Source organism: Mobula hypostoma, chromosome 4 (genome assembly GCF_963921235.1).
Source record: "Mobula hypostoma chromosome 4, sMobHyp1.1, whole genome shotgun sequence".
NCBI classification, from domain to species: domain Eukaryota; kingdom Metazoa; phylum Chordata; class Chondrichthyes; order Myliobatiformes; family Myliobatidae; genus Mobula; species Mobula hypostoma.
In genome coordinates, this window is record NC_086100.1 from 20,241,325 (window position 1) to 20,258,531 (window position 17,207).

Here is a 17,207-nt window from a genome sequence, read left to right on the forward strand (position 1 = left end):
CATCCCTCAGCACCATCACTAAATAATTCAGCCCCACTGTAGCACCAGCAAGAAAAAAATCTCTGGTGCCACCCACCCACCCCCGCTCAGAGGAGCTGCTTCTGAGGGCAGCATCGGCCATGAGGACTGAACGCAGATCACGGGAGCCAGGAACCAACTGCATCACTGTACTCAGCCTCATTCTTTGCCAGAGTGTCTCCAGCCTGCACTTGGGTACCACAGTTTGAGGGCAGTCAGCACCTCCCTGGTAAATCTGGTGGGGATAAAAGATTACAGCATAGTGACATCTGGGATCACAGTGAAATGACTTAAAGAGAAAGGATGATCTCTAATCCCTTCTCAGCTTGGGAGTGGCTGCAGGCAATCATCAGATTTTTTCAAAACTCATAATAAACTATTGGAACGTCACCAGACACCTGTGTCATGCAAATTTTAGGATTAAAACAGAAAATTGAGTTTTGCACACCAGTCACCTGTTGGTAATCTGGGCTGGACAGGGTATATATAACTGTCCGATCTACATGGGGTGTCAGGCCATCCGAGGTAAACCATGGAAGGACTTCTGTTCCTGGGGCTTGTTGCAGTGATTTCGGAAGCATTTCCCGTTGGAATGCACTCCGGGTAAGGAACGACCCTGCATGTGTCACAGACGTGATGAAACTGGGGAATTGTCCCAGACAAACTCAATCTGACTTTATTTTTTTGTTCTGTAAGGGATAAAGTTTTGCGCCTGAGGCCTGGAAATGAACAGCACGTCCAGTTCTTAAAGACCATGTCTGACACTGAGAAGGTAAATATTTCTTATTGCCAGATGAAGCTGAAGTCAGTGCAGGTAAACTGAAGAACTAATTGGGTCCTTTCTGTGCATGTAGGTGGATTTCTGGTTGCCAACCTGGGCAGAGTTATTGATGATAAACTCGACTGCGGACATCAGGGTCCCTGCAGAGTGGGTTTCCGAAATTCTAAGTGAGCTGGAGAAGATTGGATTAAAATATGAGTCAGTTTCAAGTTCCTTCGAAACATTCATCAAGTCTTATCATTGTTTAATAACTCAGTTTCTACTGGAAATGAAACAATGCTTTGTCTCCTCCAGGGTATTAAATGAAAACCTGCAAGTCTTGATTACAGACAAGTTCAGTGAGACGTTATCAGGAGCAAACTACAGTTATGAAAATTATCATAGTTGGGAAGAGGTAAAGTGAAATTTATTGCAGGATTGTTCTGAATTGTGCAGTTTGATGTTGGACTGTTGGTAGCCATTTGAGTAGAGAACTAGTAAGTCATTCAGCCTCTCAGAGCTGTCCGGTTATTTGGTTTGGTCTGTAGAGGAACTCCACTCACCTCCTCTGGCTAGAAGCTTGCAGAACTCCCTAACAATACAGTCGATCTACTGGAAGGAAAATAGATATCAGCAAAAATTGTTGGGCTTTATTGATGTTATTAGTACCTTTTAATAATCATGTTTCTTTCCGGAAATGGACAATGAAATGTAACTAATTATGTCAATCTAACATTGACCATGCTTTGTATAAGTCATTGCATTTCCCTTGAAGATATTTACGTTGTGCCTTCAATAAGCCATTACATGCACTAAATCAGAACGGTCAGAATTTGGCAGAATATTAACATATAACAGGTTCCTATAATATCTGTTTGGAAGCATGCAGATCACCTGTTCATGCACTGACTGATGGATAAATATTGATTGGTACATTGTGAGCAGTCTCTGATTTTCTAAGAATATTTCTTTTAGACATCTTGTATCTATTTAATTTACCAAAGCAAAGCACTTCCAGCAGTGTAACCATCTCTTGGTCCTGTACTGGAATGTGAGCCTGGATTATGTACTCAGGAGTCTGTTGTGATTTTGGAACCCATATCTTTTAAGTTACAGTTGGTAATGGTGATGGTGCATCACGGGAATGGGGGTGGGTTAAATGTCAAGAGACTGAATCATATAGTCTTCTTTTCAGCACTTTTGTATCCAAGATCAACATAATCTGCTGTTCATTAAGCCATGGGTGTCCTGTCACACTTTGGCCTTCAAGTGCCCGGTAAACTGTTTCTATTCTCTTGTCGTCCAGTAATATTTCTAACATAAAGATACTTTATGTATGTTGTCATATTGCTTCTGGAGCATCTTGCCATGCTCAGCACAGTGGTCCTGATGTTTCTTAACAGAAGAGCTAAGAATCACATCTCAGGTGATGGTTATGGTGGAACTCAGGGCCAAGAATCTCTCAAGAAATTGTGATTATGTTAGACCTTTGGACCGAGAATTGCATCACAGGTGATGGTTGTGGTGGACCTCAGGGCAAAGAATCTCATCAGAGGTGTTGGTTATGGTGGACCTCAGGGCCAAGAATCTCTTCAGGGGTGTTGGCTATGGTGAACCTCAGGGCAGTGCAGTTGGTGTGGACCCTTTACTGTTCTTGTCAGTTGGCGATCGTCTGGTTTTCTGTGGAACACTGACCAAGAAGATCTTTCTTTTCAGGATCCTTGAAACCTTCAAGGGTGATTTTCTTCCACAATACTTCCTTGTCTATTGTTGTTTTAGGACTAGGGTTATACAAAGAACAGAGACCAGTCTTTGAGTTACCAATACCTGTTCTGTAGGGAATGCAATAATCTTTCTGGAATCACCAAGTCACATCTTCAATAAATTACTCAGTACTAAAATCTTCTTTATCAGACCAACACATCCAAACTAATTGAATTACAGGTGCATCCAGAATCAATAAAGCTTTGATTCTCAATTGTAGATTGAAGATTGGACTGCCAAAATAGCAGAAGACAACCCAAAGCTAATTTCTCGGTTAGAAATTGGAAAGAGCTATGAGGGGAGAAGCATCTATCTCCTCCGGGTAAGATCATATTTAATTCACATTTATTGTCATGTGTACAAGTACTTTGAGGTACAGATACAGTGAAAATCTTTCTTGCAATAGCATCCCAGGCACATTGGTATAAACAGCACGCAGTACATACATTATATGTAAGGTATGCAAGACAGTACAAAGAGAGAGAGAGAGTAAAAATGATTGCGAAAACAAGAGCTAAGTCCAAAGAACTAAAACACAATTAGAGCAAGTCCACGGCAGGACAAGATGTGTCCGCAGTCTTCCATTGCTAAGGTAGTGTTAGGACTGTGCAGCTCCATCCAAGAACCTGATGGCTGTAGGAAAGCAGCTGTTCCTGAACCTGGTGATGTGGGGCTTCAGGCTTCTGAACCTCCTGCCTGACAGTAGAAGTTCGAGGAGAGCATGGCTTGGATGGCGGGGATCCTTGATGGCTAGATGTTGCCTTTAAAACCAATATTCCACATGGGTTGTGAAGCAACTTGAAGGAACTCAGATCTACCCTGTCAACTTGCACCCAAATAGCAATGGCTGAATTTGCTAGACATAAGGTGTTCTGTGGATTTTGGAAATGTTGAGCAACACACACAAATGCAGGGGGAATTCAGCAAGTTAGGCAGCATCTATGGAGAAGAATAAACAGTCAAAATTTCAGACAAGAATCATCATGTTGACTCTTTTCTCCCCTCCATTGATGCTGCCTTTCTTGCTGAGTTCCTCTAGCTTTTTGTGTGTGTTATGCAACAGCTGATTTTTCTCTCTCAGATATGGGAGTGACAATGCTGGCTTAATCTAGAAGCCATCAGAGAACAGTTCTAGAATTAAGCGATGAGGGCTGAAAGAGAGTTGATGTTTTAGTGGCATTGGTGAGGTTGATGAGATCATAATCATTCTAGCTTTGGGCCAGGTTTGAGGGTATTTCCCACCTTTGGTGAAACCCAACCAAAAGAACACCTGAGTCTGCAAGAGGTGATCCTCTTAATAGTTGGGCAGATACCCCTGCTGCCCACCCACCTTCTGCCCCTCCCCACCACCAGTGGAACTTTCTACCTCAATTGTCCAGAAACTCCTCCGAGATAGAGTCCCCTAGAACCTCCTCTAGATTGATTACTCTCTCTCCCAATGTGCCCATAGACTTCAGAGAGTTTCAGATCATCAACCATCTTACCAGTGGGCTGGAATTCCAGTTGGATTCTTCAGGGTGTTTAGAAACCATCCCATCAGAGACTCTAGAATTGACATCCAAACCCTACTCCTGCCCTAGGCAGAACTTGTCTCTGGCTCAATTTGAGATCTACATTTTCTGGAGATGTGTGAGTCAAGTATTTATACACAGAGAGTAGCGGATGCTTGGAATGCACTGTTCGGACTGATGATGGTGGAAAATAGGATAGAGGCATTTAAGAGTCTTCTTAAATAGGCTCATGAATGTGCTGATAATGGAGGGATATGGACATCGTGTAGCAGAGGTGATTCATTTTTTTTAGGTAGTTAGCAACTAGTTTAATTACATCATGTGCAACATTGTGGGCATGACAATGTTCTGCATTACTAAAAACTTGATTTCACTTGATCGTACTGGCTGGGAATTTGATTATAACCTTCAATTCCCTTCTTCAAGGTTGGCAAGAGAAAGCATGTGGTGAAACCTTCCATCTTTGTGGAATGTGGGATCCATGCCCGGGAATGGATTTCTCCCGCCTTTTGCCAGTGGTTTGTGAAGGAGGTCAGTGGAGAAACCTCAGCTGTGGAATTTAATTACAGAAGCTTTCTTACTGACATTGAGAAACACACAATTCATTCTGAATCCATTATATTTCATAGGCTGTTGAATCCCATGAAACTGGCTCCCCCCTGAAGACACTTCTCGATGAATTTGATTTCCTGGTTGTTCCAGTTGTAAATGTGGATGGTTATTCTTACACCTGGACTGAGGTAAGCATCATTGTGTAAAATATTGTGCATGTCATTCCACTTTGCTGAGCATTAACTTGGTTCTTTACCAACCTACATGACATCTATTCATCTGTCTGGTCATAGGCCAGGAATCCACTGCAATGTTATTTTCTTTCCATATCTACAATATTTTAATTTATATATCCTCCACATTGCCCATGTCATTGGGTAAAACTCAAGTTCCTTCATTCACGAGGTTATTCAATCCTATTCAAGAAATGGGTGGTGGAGTAGAGGTATGCCTCTACTAAATGAGGTGCAGGGTGCTCCTTCCCTCCGTTGGGCAAGGTGTAGCATCTGCTTAGCACCCCCCCCCCCAACCCCAATCAGGCTCACATGAAACCATGGGAGTAGGTGGTGGATTGGTGGACGTTTGTACACGCAGCTGTTGCGTATCACAAGTCCTGGTTACGCAATCACTGCCACCGGGCAAAACTATCTCTGAAGAGTACTGATAATGGCTGGGGTCACCCGTCTTGTAAAGACACTGCCCAGAAGAAGGCAATGGCAAATCACCTCTGTAGAATTTGCCAAGAACAATCATGGTTATGGAGACCATGATCACCCACGTCACAGTGACGATGATGATATAGGAGTGAAGTGCTTGATTGATCTTAGAACAGGTTAAAGTGTACCTGCAGTAGCATCACAGGCACATCGTATCAGATAAACAGGATTCACTAGAAAAATTAAACATAAACAGAATTTATTCACAAGCTTTACAGTAAAACACAATTAGAACAAAGAGCAAATCTACTTTAGTGCAAAGTGATCAGAGAGGTCATAGTACTGCGAACTGGATGCTGATTAAAGTTTTGTGGGTTGGTTCAAGAACCAAATAGTTGAAGGTGAACCAGGTGAAATAGTTAAAGATGTCAACAATATTGAGAGAGTACAGGGAAGATTTACTAGAATGTTAACTGGGTTTCATCTCCTAAGTTACAGAGAAAGGTTGAACAAGCTGGGTCTTTATTCTTTGGAGCGTAGAAGGTTGAGACGGAACTTGATAGACGTATTTAAAATTATGAGGGGGATAGATAAAGTTGACGTGGATAGACTTTTTCCATTGAGAGTGGGGGAGATTCAAACAAGAGGACATGAGTTGAGAGTTAAAGAGCAAAAGTTTAGGGGTAACATAAGGGGGAACTTCTTTACTCAGAGTGGTAGCTGTGTGGAACGAGCTTCCAGCAGAAATGGTTGAGGGAGTTTCGATATTGTCATTTAAAGTTAAATTGGATAGCTATATGGACAGGAAAGGAATGGAGGGTTATGGGCTGAGTGCAGGTCGGTGGGACTAGGTGAGAGTAAGAGTTCGGCATGGACTGGAAGGGCCGAGGTGGCCTGTTTCCGTGCTGTAATCGTTATATGGTTATATATGGTTATAGGTCTGACGTGTTTAATCAGGCAGAGATATTTGTTCTGATACAGAAAAAAATTAGCCTGCTCAGCAGCCACTAAATATTGTAATTCCCCCTGCACGTGTTAGAATATGTGGAATTTTCTGAATTACTCTTCTTGGTGAGCCCAGTTCTGTTTCACATGCTGCTGTTATTAATCTAATCTAAAAGCTGATTGGTTTTAACACGTAAACGCGTATCAGGTGTAAAACAGGGCACCATCAGGGCACTCTCTCTGCTTGCTCTGAATTGTCATACTGCACTGTTGCATCCAGTGGTGGATGAGAAGAAACAAATACGGAAACTGACGGAAACACTCAGTAGGTCAGGCAGCATCTGTGGAGGGAAAATGGAGTTAATGCTTCAGGTGAATAACCTTCATGAGAACTCAATTTTGATGAAGGGTCTTTGACTTGAATCATCAATTCTATTTCTTTCTCTACAGGTGTTATCCGATTAGCTGAATGTTTCTGGAATTTTCTATCTTTGTTTCAGATTTCTAACACTTCCAATGACCTTACTTCAGTTTCTAGATGGTGAGAAACTGTTCAGAAAAACAGTTTAAGGGAAACATGGGGGGATCTTCATTCAGAGGAGGGGTGAGAGTGTGAAAAGCACCGACGAGTGTGGAAGTGATGGACGCGGGTTCGATTTCAACATATATGAAAGGTTTGCCTAAGTACATGGATGGGAGGGGTGGGGAGGGTTATGGTCGAAGGATAGATCCATAGTACTTGCCAAAATAATAGTTTACATAGGCTGGATGGGCTGAAGGTCCTGTTTCTGTGTTGTAGTGGTCTATGACTAGGACTCTAAGCACTCGGATATCTGAACCACCAAAACTGGAGGCTTTCCTCGTTACAGAGGACAGCAATGCAATAGAGGTGTATAAGATGATGGGAGATGCATATAAAGTGGATAGCCAGAAACTTATTTCCCAGCACAGAAATAGCTAATGTGATGGGATATTATGGAGGAGTGTACGGGGGGGGGGGGGGGGGTGCGGGATATCAGATGTAAGTTCTTTACACAGAGAGTGGTGGGAACATGGCAAACTCTGCCAGGAGTGGTGCTAGTGGTATTAAAGACACTCTTAGATGGGCACATGGTTGATAGAAAAGGGAAGTCTATTTGGGAATGAAGTGTGAGATTGATTTTAAGAAGGTCAATACAACATTGCGCTGAAGGCCTTATACTATGTCTATTACTAACTGTGTTCCTTGTTAATCCTGGGATAATGTGCTGAGAAGCTGCACCATTAAATCATTATTATTGTACTGGAAGGAAATGGCACAGATTGAAAGTCTGCATAAATTATACCTGTAATGAAGAAGCCAACCAGTATTTTAGCCAATTACGTGCCTGTTCTCTGTGTTTTGTATGTAGAATCGATTCTGGAGGAAAACACGCTCCAGGTATCCTGGCAATTACTGTACAGGCACCGACCCCAACCGAAACTTTGCTGCCAAGTGGTGCTGTGAGTTTATCCGTTTTGACAGAGACCTTCTGCGTGAGGGGTAGTGAGACTAGCTTTGAAATGGTTTCAGGATTTGTGCTTGTGGGAAGGAACAATGCCAAAGAATCAGAATTTGTTCATTCCTGCTGCTCCAGTGCTGACACCCGATGTTCATCCAGAATTGTATTGGGTGGTTCAGCTGTGAATTTCAGAGATCAGGCCCGGGCTATTTCCACCCTGAAATGTGTGTGACAGAGGCAGGAAGTGACTCCTGGACAGTTGAATGGCCTTATTGACAGTTCTTACAGGCAGTCAGTGGTCCTATGAGAATATCAGACCTGCGGAAACCTCACAAAGGAAAGAAGAATGATTAGAGCTCACAATCCCTTCCCTTAATAGCTAAACCTTTGACAATTAGGCCTGACATCACATTCTGTGACTGCTTTCTGCTGAAATGCAATTAAGATTGCAAATACGTTTGAACGTTATTGTGGCTTAATGGGGAAATGTGAAGAAGACTCCATTAGTTTTGGGATACGTCCATCCTGCTGCCCAGAAGAAGCAGTTAAAATCTCTTTGATGTCTACTTTGACAAAGTTGGCCTTCTCATCAGGATTTCTATGAGGCCCCCTCCCACTGTTCCACTGTAATCACTGCTCTTCGATTACATTCTTGCCCAGACTTGATACTACAGACAGTGTTGAGAAATGTATGATAATGCATTTTGGTAGAAGGAACAATAGTGTAGACTATTATCTAAATGGGGAGAAAGTTCAAACATCAGATTTGCAAAGGAACTTAGGAGTCCTTGTGCAAGACTCTCAGAAGGCTGAGTCTGTGGTAAAGATGGCAAATGCAATGTTGGCATTTATTTCAAGGGGAATAGAATATAAAAATAAGGAGATAATGCTGAAACTTTATAAGACACTAGTCAGGCTGCACTTGGAGTATGGTCAACAGTTTTGGTCCATCTATCTCAAAAAGGATGTATTGTCATTGGAAAGAGTCCAGAGGAAGTTCATGAGGACGATTCCAGGAATGAAGGGGATAACATCTGAGGAGTGTTTGGCAGCTTTGGGCCTGTACTCACTGGAATTTAGAAGAATGCATGGGGATCTTATTGAAACCTACCGAATGTTGAAAGGACTTGATAAGGTGGATGTGGAGAGGATGTTTCCTCTGGTGGGGGTATCCACAGTTAGGCCACACAGCCTCAGAATTGAGGGGTGACCTTTTAGAACAGAAGTAAGGAGGATTTTTTTTTAGCCAAAGAGTGGTGAATTTGTGAAATGCTCTGCCACAAACTGGGGTTGAGGCCAAGTCCATGGGCATATTCAAAGCAGAAGTTTGGTCAGGGCATCAAGGGATATAGTGAGAGGGCAGGTGTATGGGGTTGAATGGGATCCAATTTCAGCCATGATGAAATGTTGGAGTGGACTCGATGGGCTGATTGGCCTAATTCTGCTCCAGTGACTTCACAAGATCACAAGACAAAGGAGCAGAAGTAGGCCATTCAGCCCATCGAGTCTGCTCCACCACTCCACCATGAGCTAAACTATTCTCCCATCTAGTTCCAATTTCTGGCTGTTTCCCCCATATCTCTTGACACCCTGACTAATTAGATACCTATCAATCTCCTCCTTAAACACCCTCAATGATCGGGCCTCCACAGCTGTATGTGGTAACGAATTCCATAAATCCACGACCCTCTGGCTGAAAAAAATTCTCCTCATCTCTGTTTTAACTGGGTACCCTCTAATTCTAAGACTGTGGCCTCTTGTCCTAGACTCACCCACCAAGGGAAACAACCTTTCCACATCTACTCTGTCCAACCCTTTCAATATTCAAAATGTTTCTATGAAATCCCCTCTCATTCTTCTATACTCTAATGAATACAGTCCAAGAGTCGACAAATGCTCCTCATATGTTAGCCCCTGCATTCCAGAAATCATCCTCGTAAATCTTTTCTGAACTCTCTCCAACATCAGAGCATCCCTTCTAAGTTAGGGGGCCCAAAACTGCACACAGTATTCCAAATGAAGTTTCACCAGTAACCCTTAGAGCCTCATCAACACCTCCTTACTCTTATACACTATTCCTCTTGAAATGAATGCCAACATATCATTCGGTTTCCTTACTGCCGATCCAACCTGGTGGTTAACCTTTAGGGTATCCTGCACGAGGACTCCCAAGTCCTTCTGCACTTCTGATTTTTGAATTTTCTCGCCATCTAAATAATAATCTGCCCGATTATTTCTTCTTCCAAAATGTACAACCGTACATTTCTCAACATTGTACCTCATCTGCCATTTCTTTGCCCACTGTCCTAAAGTGACCAAGTCTCTCTGCAACCTTTCCGTTTCTTCAACACTTCCTGTTCCTCCACCTATCTTGGTGTCATCCGCAAACTTAGCCACAAGACCATTTAATCCAAAATCTAAGTCATCGATATACATTGTAAAAAGAAGCGGCCCCAACACCGACCCCTGCGGAACACCACTGGTAACCGGCAACCAGTCAGAATAGGATCCCTTTATTCCCACTCTTTGCTTTCTGCCTATCAGCCAATGCTCCACCCATTCCAATATCTTTCCTGTAATTCCATGGGCTCTCATCTTATTAAGCAGCCTCTTATGCGGCACCTTATCGAAGGCCTTTTGAAAATCCAAATACACAACATCCACAGCCTCTCCCTTGTCAATCTTATTTGAGATTACCTCAAAAAATTCCAACAGGTTGGTGAGGCAGGATCTTCCCTTCATGAAACCATGCTGGCCTGGGCCAATCTTATATTGCACCTCGAGGTATTTCATAACCTTGTCCTTGAGGATCGACTCTAATAACTTTCCAACTACCAATGTCAGACTAATAGGTCATTGGGAATAGTCATTTTAAATGGTTTTCGGCATGGACTACATGGACCTACACTCTACACTTCTGCGCTGTATTTCCCTATGACTCTATGACTCTATAAATTGCTTGATGAAGATGCTAGATGGTTAATGTGGACTTGATGGGTTGAAGGGCTTATCTCCATGCCTTATAACACTATGAATTCTTGACAATGAGTTTTCTGATCCACAGCCCTTGGCGCCTCGAGAAGTTCATGCTCTAACGTTTACTGTGGACCATTCGTGGAATCTGAATCGGAAGTCAAAGCTGTTGCGAGTTTTGTCCGTGACCACCTCCAGCACATCAAGGCGTATCTCGCGATCCACTCATACTCCCAGCTTCTTCTACTTCCCTATAGCTACACCTTTTCAGAGTCACGTCATCATGAAGAGCTGGTAAGTTGTGTGAATTATTGATAAATTTAAAGCCAACGTAGAAATCTCTTTGTTTATTTGAGAAAATGTCTGATGTATGAACGCAACATTTAGAACTAGGTTAACAGGAGAAAAAGATCGACTCAAGTTTCAAAGTTCAGAGTTTGAAGTGCATTTATTAGCAAGGTATGTATACTGTATCAATCTTGAGATTTGTCCTTTTACAGGTAGCAACAAAGCAAAGAAATACAATAGAACCCATTAAAACACACACACACACACACACACACACACACACACAACAAGGATTATCAAACACACATTGTGCGAAAGAAAAATGGGGCAAGCAATAAAAAAGTAAACAAAACCACAAAGAAGAAGTCTCCGAGCCAGTTCAGTGCTAAGGCAAGTGCCAGTGGTTACAGGTCACAGCTGCAGAGTCAATTCAGTGCTGAAACGAGTAAACCTTGTAGAGTAGGGAGCGGAACACCAGTTTGCCCTTTAGCCTTGATGCCTAGATCAAATTGCACAAATAATAAAAAAATGTAAACGAAAACACATGGAGCATGAATGAATGAAAGTGAGTCGCCAGCTGTGGAGCCTGATCGGTACTCAGGCGAGAAAATCCCATCCAGGGGCCTGATGGCTGCAGGGCAGTAACTGCCCCCAAATCTGGCAGCATGGGACCCAAGGCTCTTGCACCTCCCACCGACAATACTACCGAGACCAGTCAAGCACAGGCAGACGGTGCTTCAACACCTGTTCGTTTTCTGCTCTTTTCCTCAACAATTTTCATCTTGCTCAATGCTTTAATTGGTGCACAGTAATGGAGGTGACCATGGGTTTGTCTTGTTCTATCAGGCCTCGATGCAGCGTACATCCCCAGCGATGGCTCCCCCAGCCGTACCTGCACGCTCGAGAGTCTAGTGTGCTGGATCCCCCAGCAGATCCCTCAGGAGACTCCTCTCTGCAGTTAGGAGCTTTGGCTTTCTTTTGCTTGTGTTCTTTTTTAACCTCCCCTCATTAGCCTGTCAAACAGATGGCTTCATCTACTGCTCGACAATGCTGTCTTTGTCCTATCCGTTCCTCCCCCACTCTCTTTGCAAAAAAAATGAAAATCTACTTTCCCTGCTTCCCTGTTCCAGCAAAGAGCCTCAGTCTAAACCATTGGCTCTTTCTCCCTTTCTACAGATGCTGACTGACCCCCAAGTATTTCCATTATTTTTTGTTTTTATTTCAGATTTCCAACATCCACAGTTTTTAATCTAGAAACATAGAAACATAGAAAACCTACAGCATGATACAAGCCCTTCATCCCACAAAGTTGTGCCAAACATGTGCCTACCTTAGAAATTACTAGGTTTACCTATAGCCCTCTATTTTTCTAAGCTCCATGTACCTATCCAAAAGTCTCTGGAAAGACCCTATTGTATCCACCCCCACCACCGTTGCCGGAAGCCCATTCCACGCACTCACCATTTTCTGAGTAAAAACTTGCTCCTGACATCTCCTCTGTACCTACTCTCCAGCAGCTTAAACCTGCGTCCTCTTGTGGCAACCATTTCAGCCCTGGGAAAAAGTCTCTGACTTTCCACACGATCAATGCCTCTCATCATCTTATACACCTCTGTCAGGTCACCTCTCATCCTCTGTTGCTCCAAGGAGTAAAGACTGAATTCACTCAACCTGTTTTCATAAGGCATGCTCCCCAATCCAGGAAACATCCTTGTAAATCTCCTCTGCACCTTTTCTATAGCTTCTACATCCTTCCTGTAGTGAGGCGACCAGAACTGAGCACAGTACTCCAAGTGGGATCTGCCCAGCGTCCTAAAGCTGCAACATTACCTCTCAGCTCCTAAATTCAATTCCATGATTGATGAAAGCCAATACACAGTACGCCTTCTTAACCACAGAGTCAACCTGCGTAGCAGCTTTGGGTGTCCTATGGACTCGGACCCCAAGATCCCTCTGATCCTCCACACTGCCAAGAGTCTTACCATTAATACTATATTCTGCCATCATATTTGACCTACCAAAATGAACCACTTCACACTTATCTGGGTTGAACTCCATCTGCCACTTCTCAGCCCAGTTTTGCATCCTATCAATGTCCCGCTGTAACCTCTGATAGCCCTCCACACTATCCACAACACCTCCAAACTTTGTTTCATCAGCAAACTTACTAACCCATCCCTCCACTTCCTCATCCAGGTCATTTATAAAAATCACAAAGAGTTAAGGTCCCAGAACAGATCCCTGAGGCACTCCATTGGTGATCGACCTCCATACAGAATATGACCTGTTTACAGCTACTCTTTGCCTTCTGTGGGCAAGCCAGTTCTGGATCCACAAAGCAATGTCCCCTCGGATCCCATGCCTCCTTACTTTCTCAATAAGCCCGGCATGGGGTACCTTATCAAATGCCTTGCTGAAATCCATATACACTACATCTACTGCTCTTCCTTCATCAATGTGTTTAGTCACATCCTCAAAAAATTCAATCAGGCTCGTAATCACCTGCCCTTGACAAAGCCATGTTGACTATTCCTGAACATATTATACCTCTCCAAATGTCCATAAGTCCTACCCCTCAAGATCTTCTCCATCAACTTACCAACCACTGAGGTAAGACTCATTGGCCTATAATTTCCTGGGCTATCTCTACTCCCTTTCTTGAATAAAGGAATGACATCTGCAACCCTCCAATCCTCTGGAAACTCTCCCGTCCCCATTGATGACGCAAAGATCAGCAATCTCCTCCCTCGCCTCCCACAGTAGCCTGTGGTACATCTCATCCAGTCCCGGTGACTTATCTAAGTTGATGCTTTCCAAAAGCTCCAGCACGTCCTCTTTCTTAATATCTACATGCTCAAGCTTTTCAGTCTGCTGCAAGTCATCACTACAATCACCAAGATCCTTTTCCATAGTGAATACTGAAGTATAGTATTCACTGAGTACCTCTGCTGTTTCCTCTGGTTCCATACATACGTTCCCACTGTCACACTTGATAGGTCCTTTTTTCCCCACGTCTTATCCTCTTGCTCTTCACATACTTGTAGAATGCCTTGGGGTTTTCCTTAATCCTGCCCACCAAGGCCTTCTCATGGCCCCTTCTGGCTCTCCTAATTTCCTTCTTAAACTACTTCCTATTAGCCTTATCTGATGTTCATTAGCAAGTATTTACCAGAACATATCTAGATTTCTGCTCCACATCTCCCCTTTATTAAGGTGAGTGTCTTCTTTGCCTGTATGTTATCAGCTTGCCCTGTTGGCTTCATAGATTTGTGTGGGTTTGATTCTGAAGATCCAGAAAAATGCCATAATTTGTTATATGGACATGTTGTCATGTTTCTTCCCAACATCCATCAAATTGGGATTTGCTGTGTTAATTTAATCTATGACTTGTCTTTGTTGCAATGGGTGGGTTTCACATTATTCTGACAGACATAATATCATGAGTGATCATAACACCAGTAGATAACTTCACTCACCTCAACTCCAAGCTGATTGGACATGCTGGAGGCAGGAAGCATGTTCCCGCTGATGGGTGAGTCTAGAACCAGAGGCCACAGTTTAAGAATAAGGGGTAGGCCATTTAGAATGGAGTTGAGGAAAAACTTTTTCACCCAGAGAGTGGTGGATATGTGGAATGCTCTGCCCCAGAAGGCTGTGGAGGCCAAGTCTCTGGATGCTTTCAAGAAAGAGATGGATAGAGCTGTTAAAGATAGCAGAATCAAAGGTTATGGGGATAAGGCAGGAACTGGATACTAATTGTGGATGATCAGCCATGATCACAGTGAATGGCGGTGCTGGCTCGAAGGGCCAAATGGCCTACTCCTGCACCTATTGTTTATTGTCTATTGATTTCACATGTTCAACAATGCTACATCTCATATTCCCAATATAATGTATCTATTTAATTATTATTTATCTAGTTATTAATCTATTTATTTATTATTTTCTCTGCATGGGTTGCTTTCTTTTGCACATTGGTTATTTGTCAGTATTTGTATCTAGTTTTAACATTGCTTCTATTGTGTTTCTGTGTTCTACCGTGACCGCTTGTAAGAAGATGAATCTCAAGGTAATATGCTGTGACATTCTCGTACTTTGATAATAAATTTACTTTGAACTTTGCGAAGTGTTTGCACTTGGGGTGATTGTGTTGATCCAATGCACTCTCATACCGGTAGTACTGCAGAGGTGGGCTTCTCCTCCCGGCCTCTCCAGAAAGGCTACTTGATTGTGGGCACCATTGTGGAGAAACAAACAGCAAACTAGATAGAATATAGGACCAGGCCCTCCTGTCTTTCAGTTTGATATTTTTGATAACCAAGGCTGTTTTTTTGTGGTTTTGTTTTAGAATGCCTTAGCTGGAGGTGCGGTTGCAGAACTGAGAAGCCTTCATGGAACTAATTATCGCTATGGTCCTGGAGCATCAACAATATGTAAGCGTCCTATTATTGAATCATAAAATCACGGATTCCTTCAGGTTGTTATAGATGGGGGTAGTAATGGGGATAAGCTCCCAATACCTATTAAATGCTCCCAATGGTGTGCGCCTCAAATAGCCTCTGAAAACTAAGTCCAGCTCCTGGTCTTCGTGTGTGGCTTCACGACTAAGCCTGGTGGAGTCGTTCCTCTTGACAGGAGAAGAGGCAAAGGCAGGTTACTGGTGATTTAAAACTAGTCACTTCGGATAAACAGGGCTTGTCAGCACATCTAGGAGAAGGAAAATTCTGATCTTAAAGCACTGCACCTTATGGCTATACCTGCTCATGGCAAAGGCTTCAGGAGTAAACCTTGAGGGAAAAATATGGAGCTGGAGTCCCTAAGGCAGTCCTACACTGAGTTCAATGCTGACTCGCAATCCCTACTATGCAGTATGTGCCAAACTGTATCAGATTCTGCCTTTCCTTTGGGTTCATCTTATGCATGGAGAGGGGGAGCTTGCAACATGGGCAATAACTTGATCCATATTGTACAGCCTTGGCTTGTGTATCTAGGCAGCTAGGACACAACTTCCATGGTCGACCCTGACCAACAGAGGCCTCACAATACAGCCTAGAGTCATTGCTCTCAACCTCAACAATGAAGTAAATGGAATTCTCTGTGATAGCAAATCTTAACGATTTATAGTCCTCTTGTTGAAATGATTTCATCTTGGGAAAACAGCCTCATTCATCTATGGCAGACATAATGGCCACCAAGCCAGTCTCGTTTGCCACCCTTTGGCTCATATGCTTCAAAATCCTTCTTGTCCATGTACGTATCCAAATGTGTTTTGAAATTGTTTGATCTGTGTTTATTAATATGAGTCCTAAATGCTTGATCTCATATGCTGAGGCTCCCAATTCTGCATCCTCTTGTCTCAGGAAGCAGCTACCTTTTCAAACTCTCCCAACCACCTCTTGATGCATTAAGTACAGTGTAGGGACTAATTATATATAAGGCTTTGAATGGGCCAGGAAGAGATCCAGACCAATAACAGAAATATCTTAACCAGTCTCAGGGCCCAGAAGGCCTCAGTGCTGATGAAGGTTCTTAGCCCGAAACTTCGACTGTTTACTCTTTTCCATAGACACTGCTTGGCTTGCTGAGTTCCTCCAGCATTTTGTATGTGTTGCTTGGATTTCCAACATCTGCAGGCTGTTTCTTGTTTATCATGCCAGACTTTGTTTATTATACAAGTCATTCATTACATTGACCTCACTTAAGTGTGTTTTCTCTTTAGATCCTGCGGCTGGAATTTCAGCAGATTGGGCCCATGATCTCGGCATCAAATATTCATTAACCTTTGAACTCCGAGACACGGGTGAACATGGTTTCCTGTTGCCTGAGTCCCTGATCAAACCAACCTGTGAAGAGACTATGCTGGCAATCAACTACATCGCCACTTATGTTCTTAACCATCCTTATTAAACCTACTAATGATGGGGCAAAGTTAAAGATGGGTGTAGGCTGACTTTAGATTTAGAAATAAAAGCAGTTTTGATCTTGCAAGTGGAAATCTTCATATTTTTTCACAAGTATTATGTCCTTGCACATGTTCAGTAGGATAACATTGACCTTGGTTACTCATCCTTGTCAGACTCATTGGATCATATCATGTAGAAGCAAGGCATTTGTCTCATGGTGTTTGTGATGGCTCTTCGAACAGAGGACACAATTAGCCTGAATTTCCTTCTCCAATGTCCCTTTCGTTAAAATTACGTATATATATATCTAACTCCCTTCAAACTTGTTTGGATATTTTTCGTCCATTTTTTAATAA

General features: G+C 42.9%; 1 protein-coding gene across 1 annotated transcript; it reads left to right on the forward strand.

Moving 5' to 3' along the window:
* Window positions 1–550: 550 nt before the first annotated feature.
* On the forward strand, window positions 551–16,855 carry LOC134345074 (carboxypeptidase B-like). Its single transcript, XM_063045207.1, has 11 exons — window positions 551–621; window positions 715–790; window positions 873–997; window positions 1,094–1,193; window positions 2,763–2,864; window positions 4,480–4,584; window positions 4,683–4,793; window positions 7,598–7,688; window positions 10,752–10,954; window positions 15,297–15,381; window positions 16,668–16,855. Exons 1-11 carry the CDS (start codon window positions 551–553, stop codon window positions 16,853–16,855), a joined length of 1,257 nt encoding a protein of 418 aa, XP_062901277.1.
* Window positions 16,856–17,207: the final 352 nt, after the last annotated feature.

Excerpts from the sequence above, each read along its gene's own strand:
- LOC134345074 (XM_063045207.1), top strand. The coding sequence starts at position 551 with ATGGAAGGACTTCTGTTCCTGGGGCTTGTTGCAGTGATTTCGGAAGCA. Across the intron at positions 998-1,093 it reads AAGATTGGATTAAAATATGA|GGTATTAAATGAAAACCTGC; the intron begins GTCAGTTTCAAG and ends TGTCTCCTCCAG. Across the intron at positions 1,194-2,762 it reads ATTATCATAGTTGGGAAGAG|ATTGAAGATTGGACTGCCAA; the intron begins GTAAAGTGAAAT and ends TCTCAATTGTAG.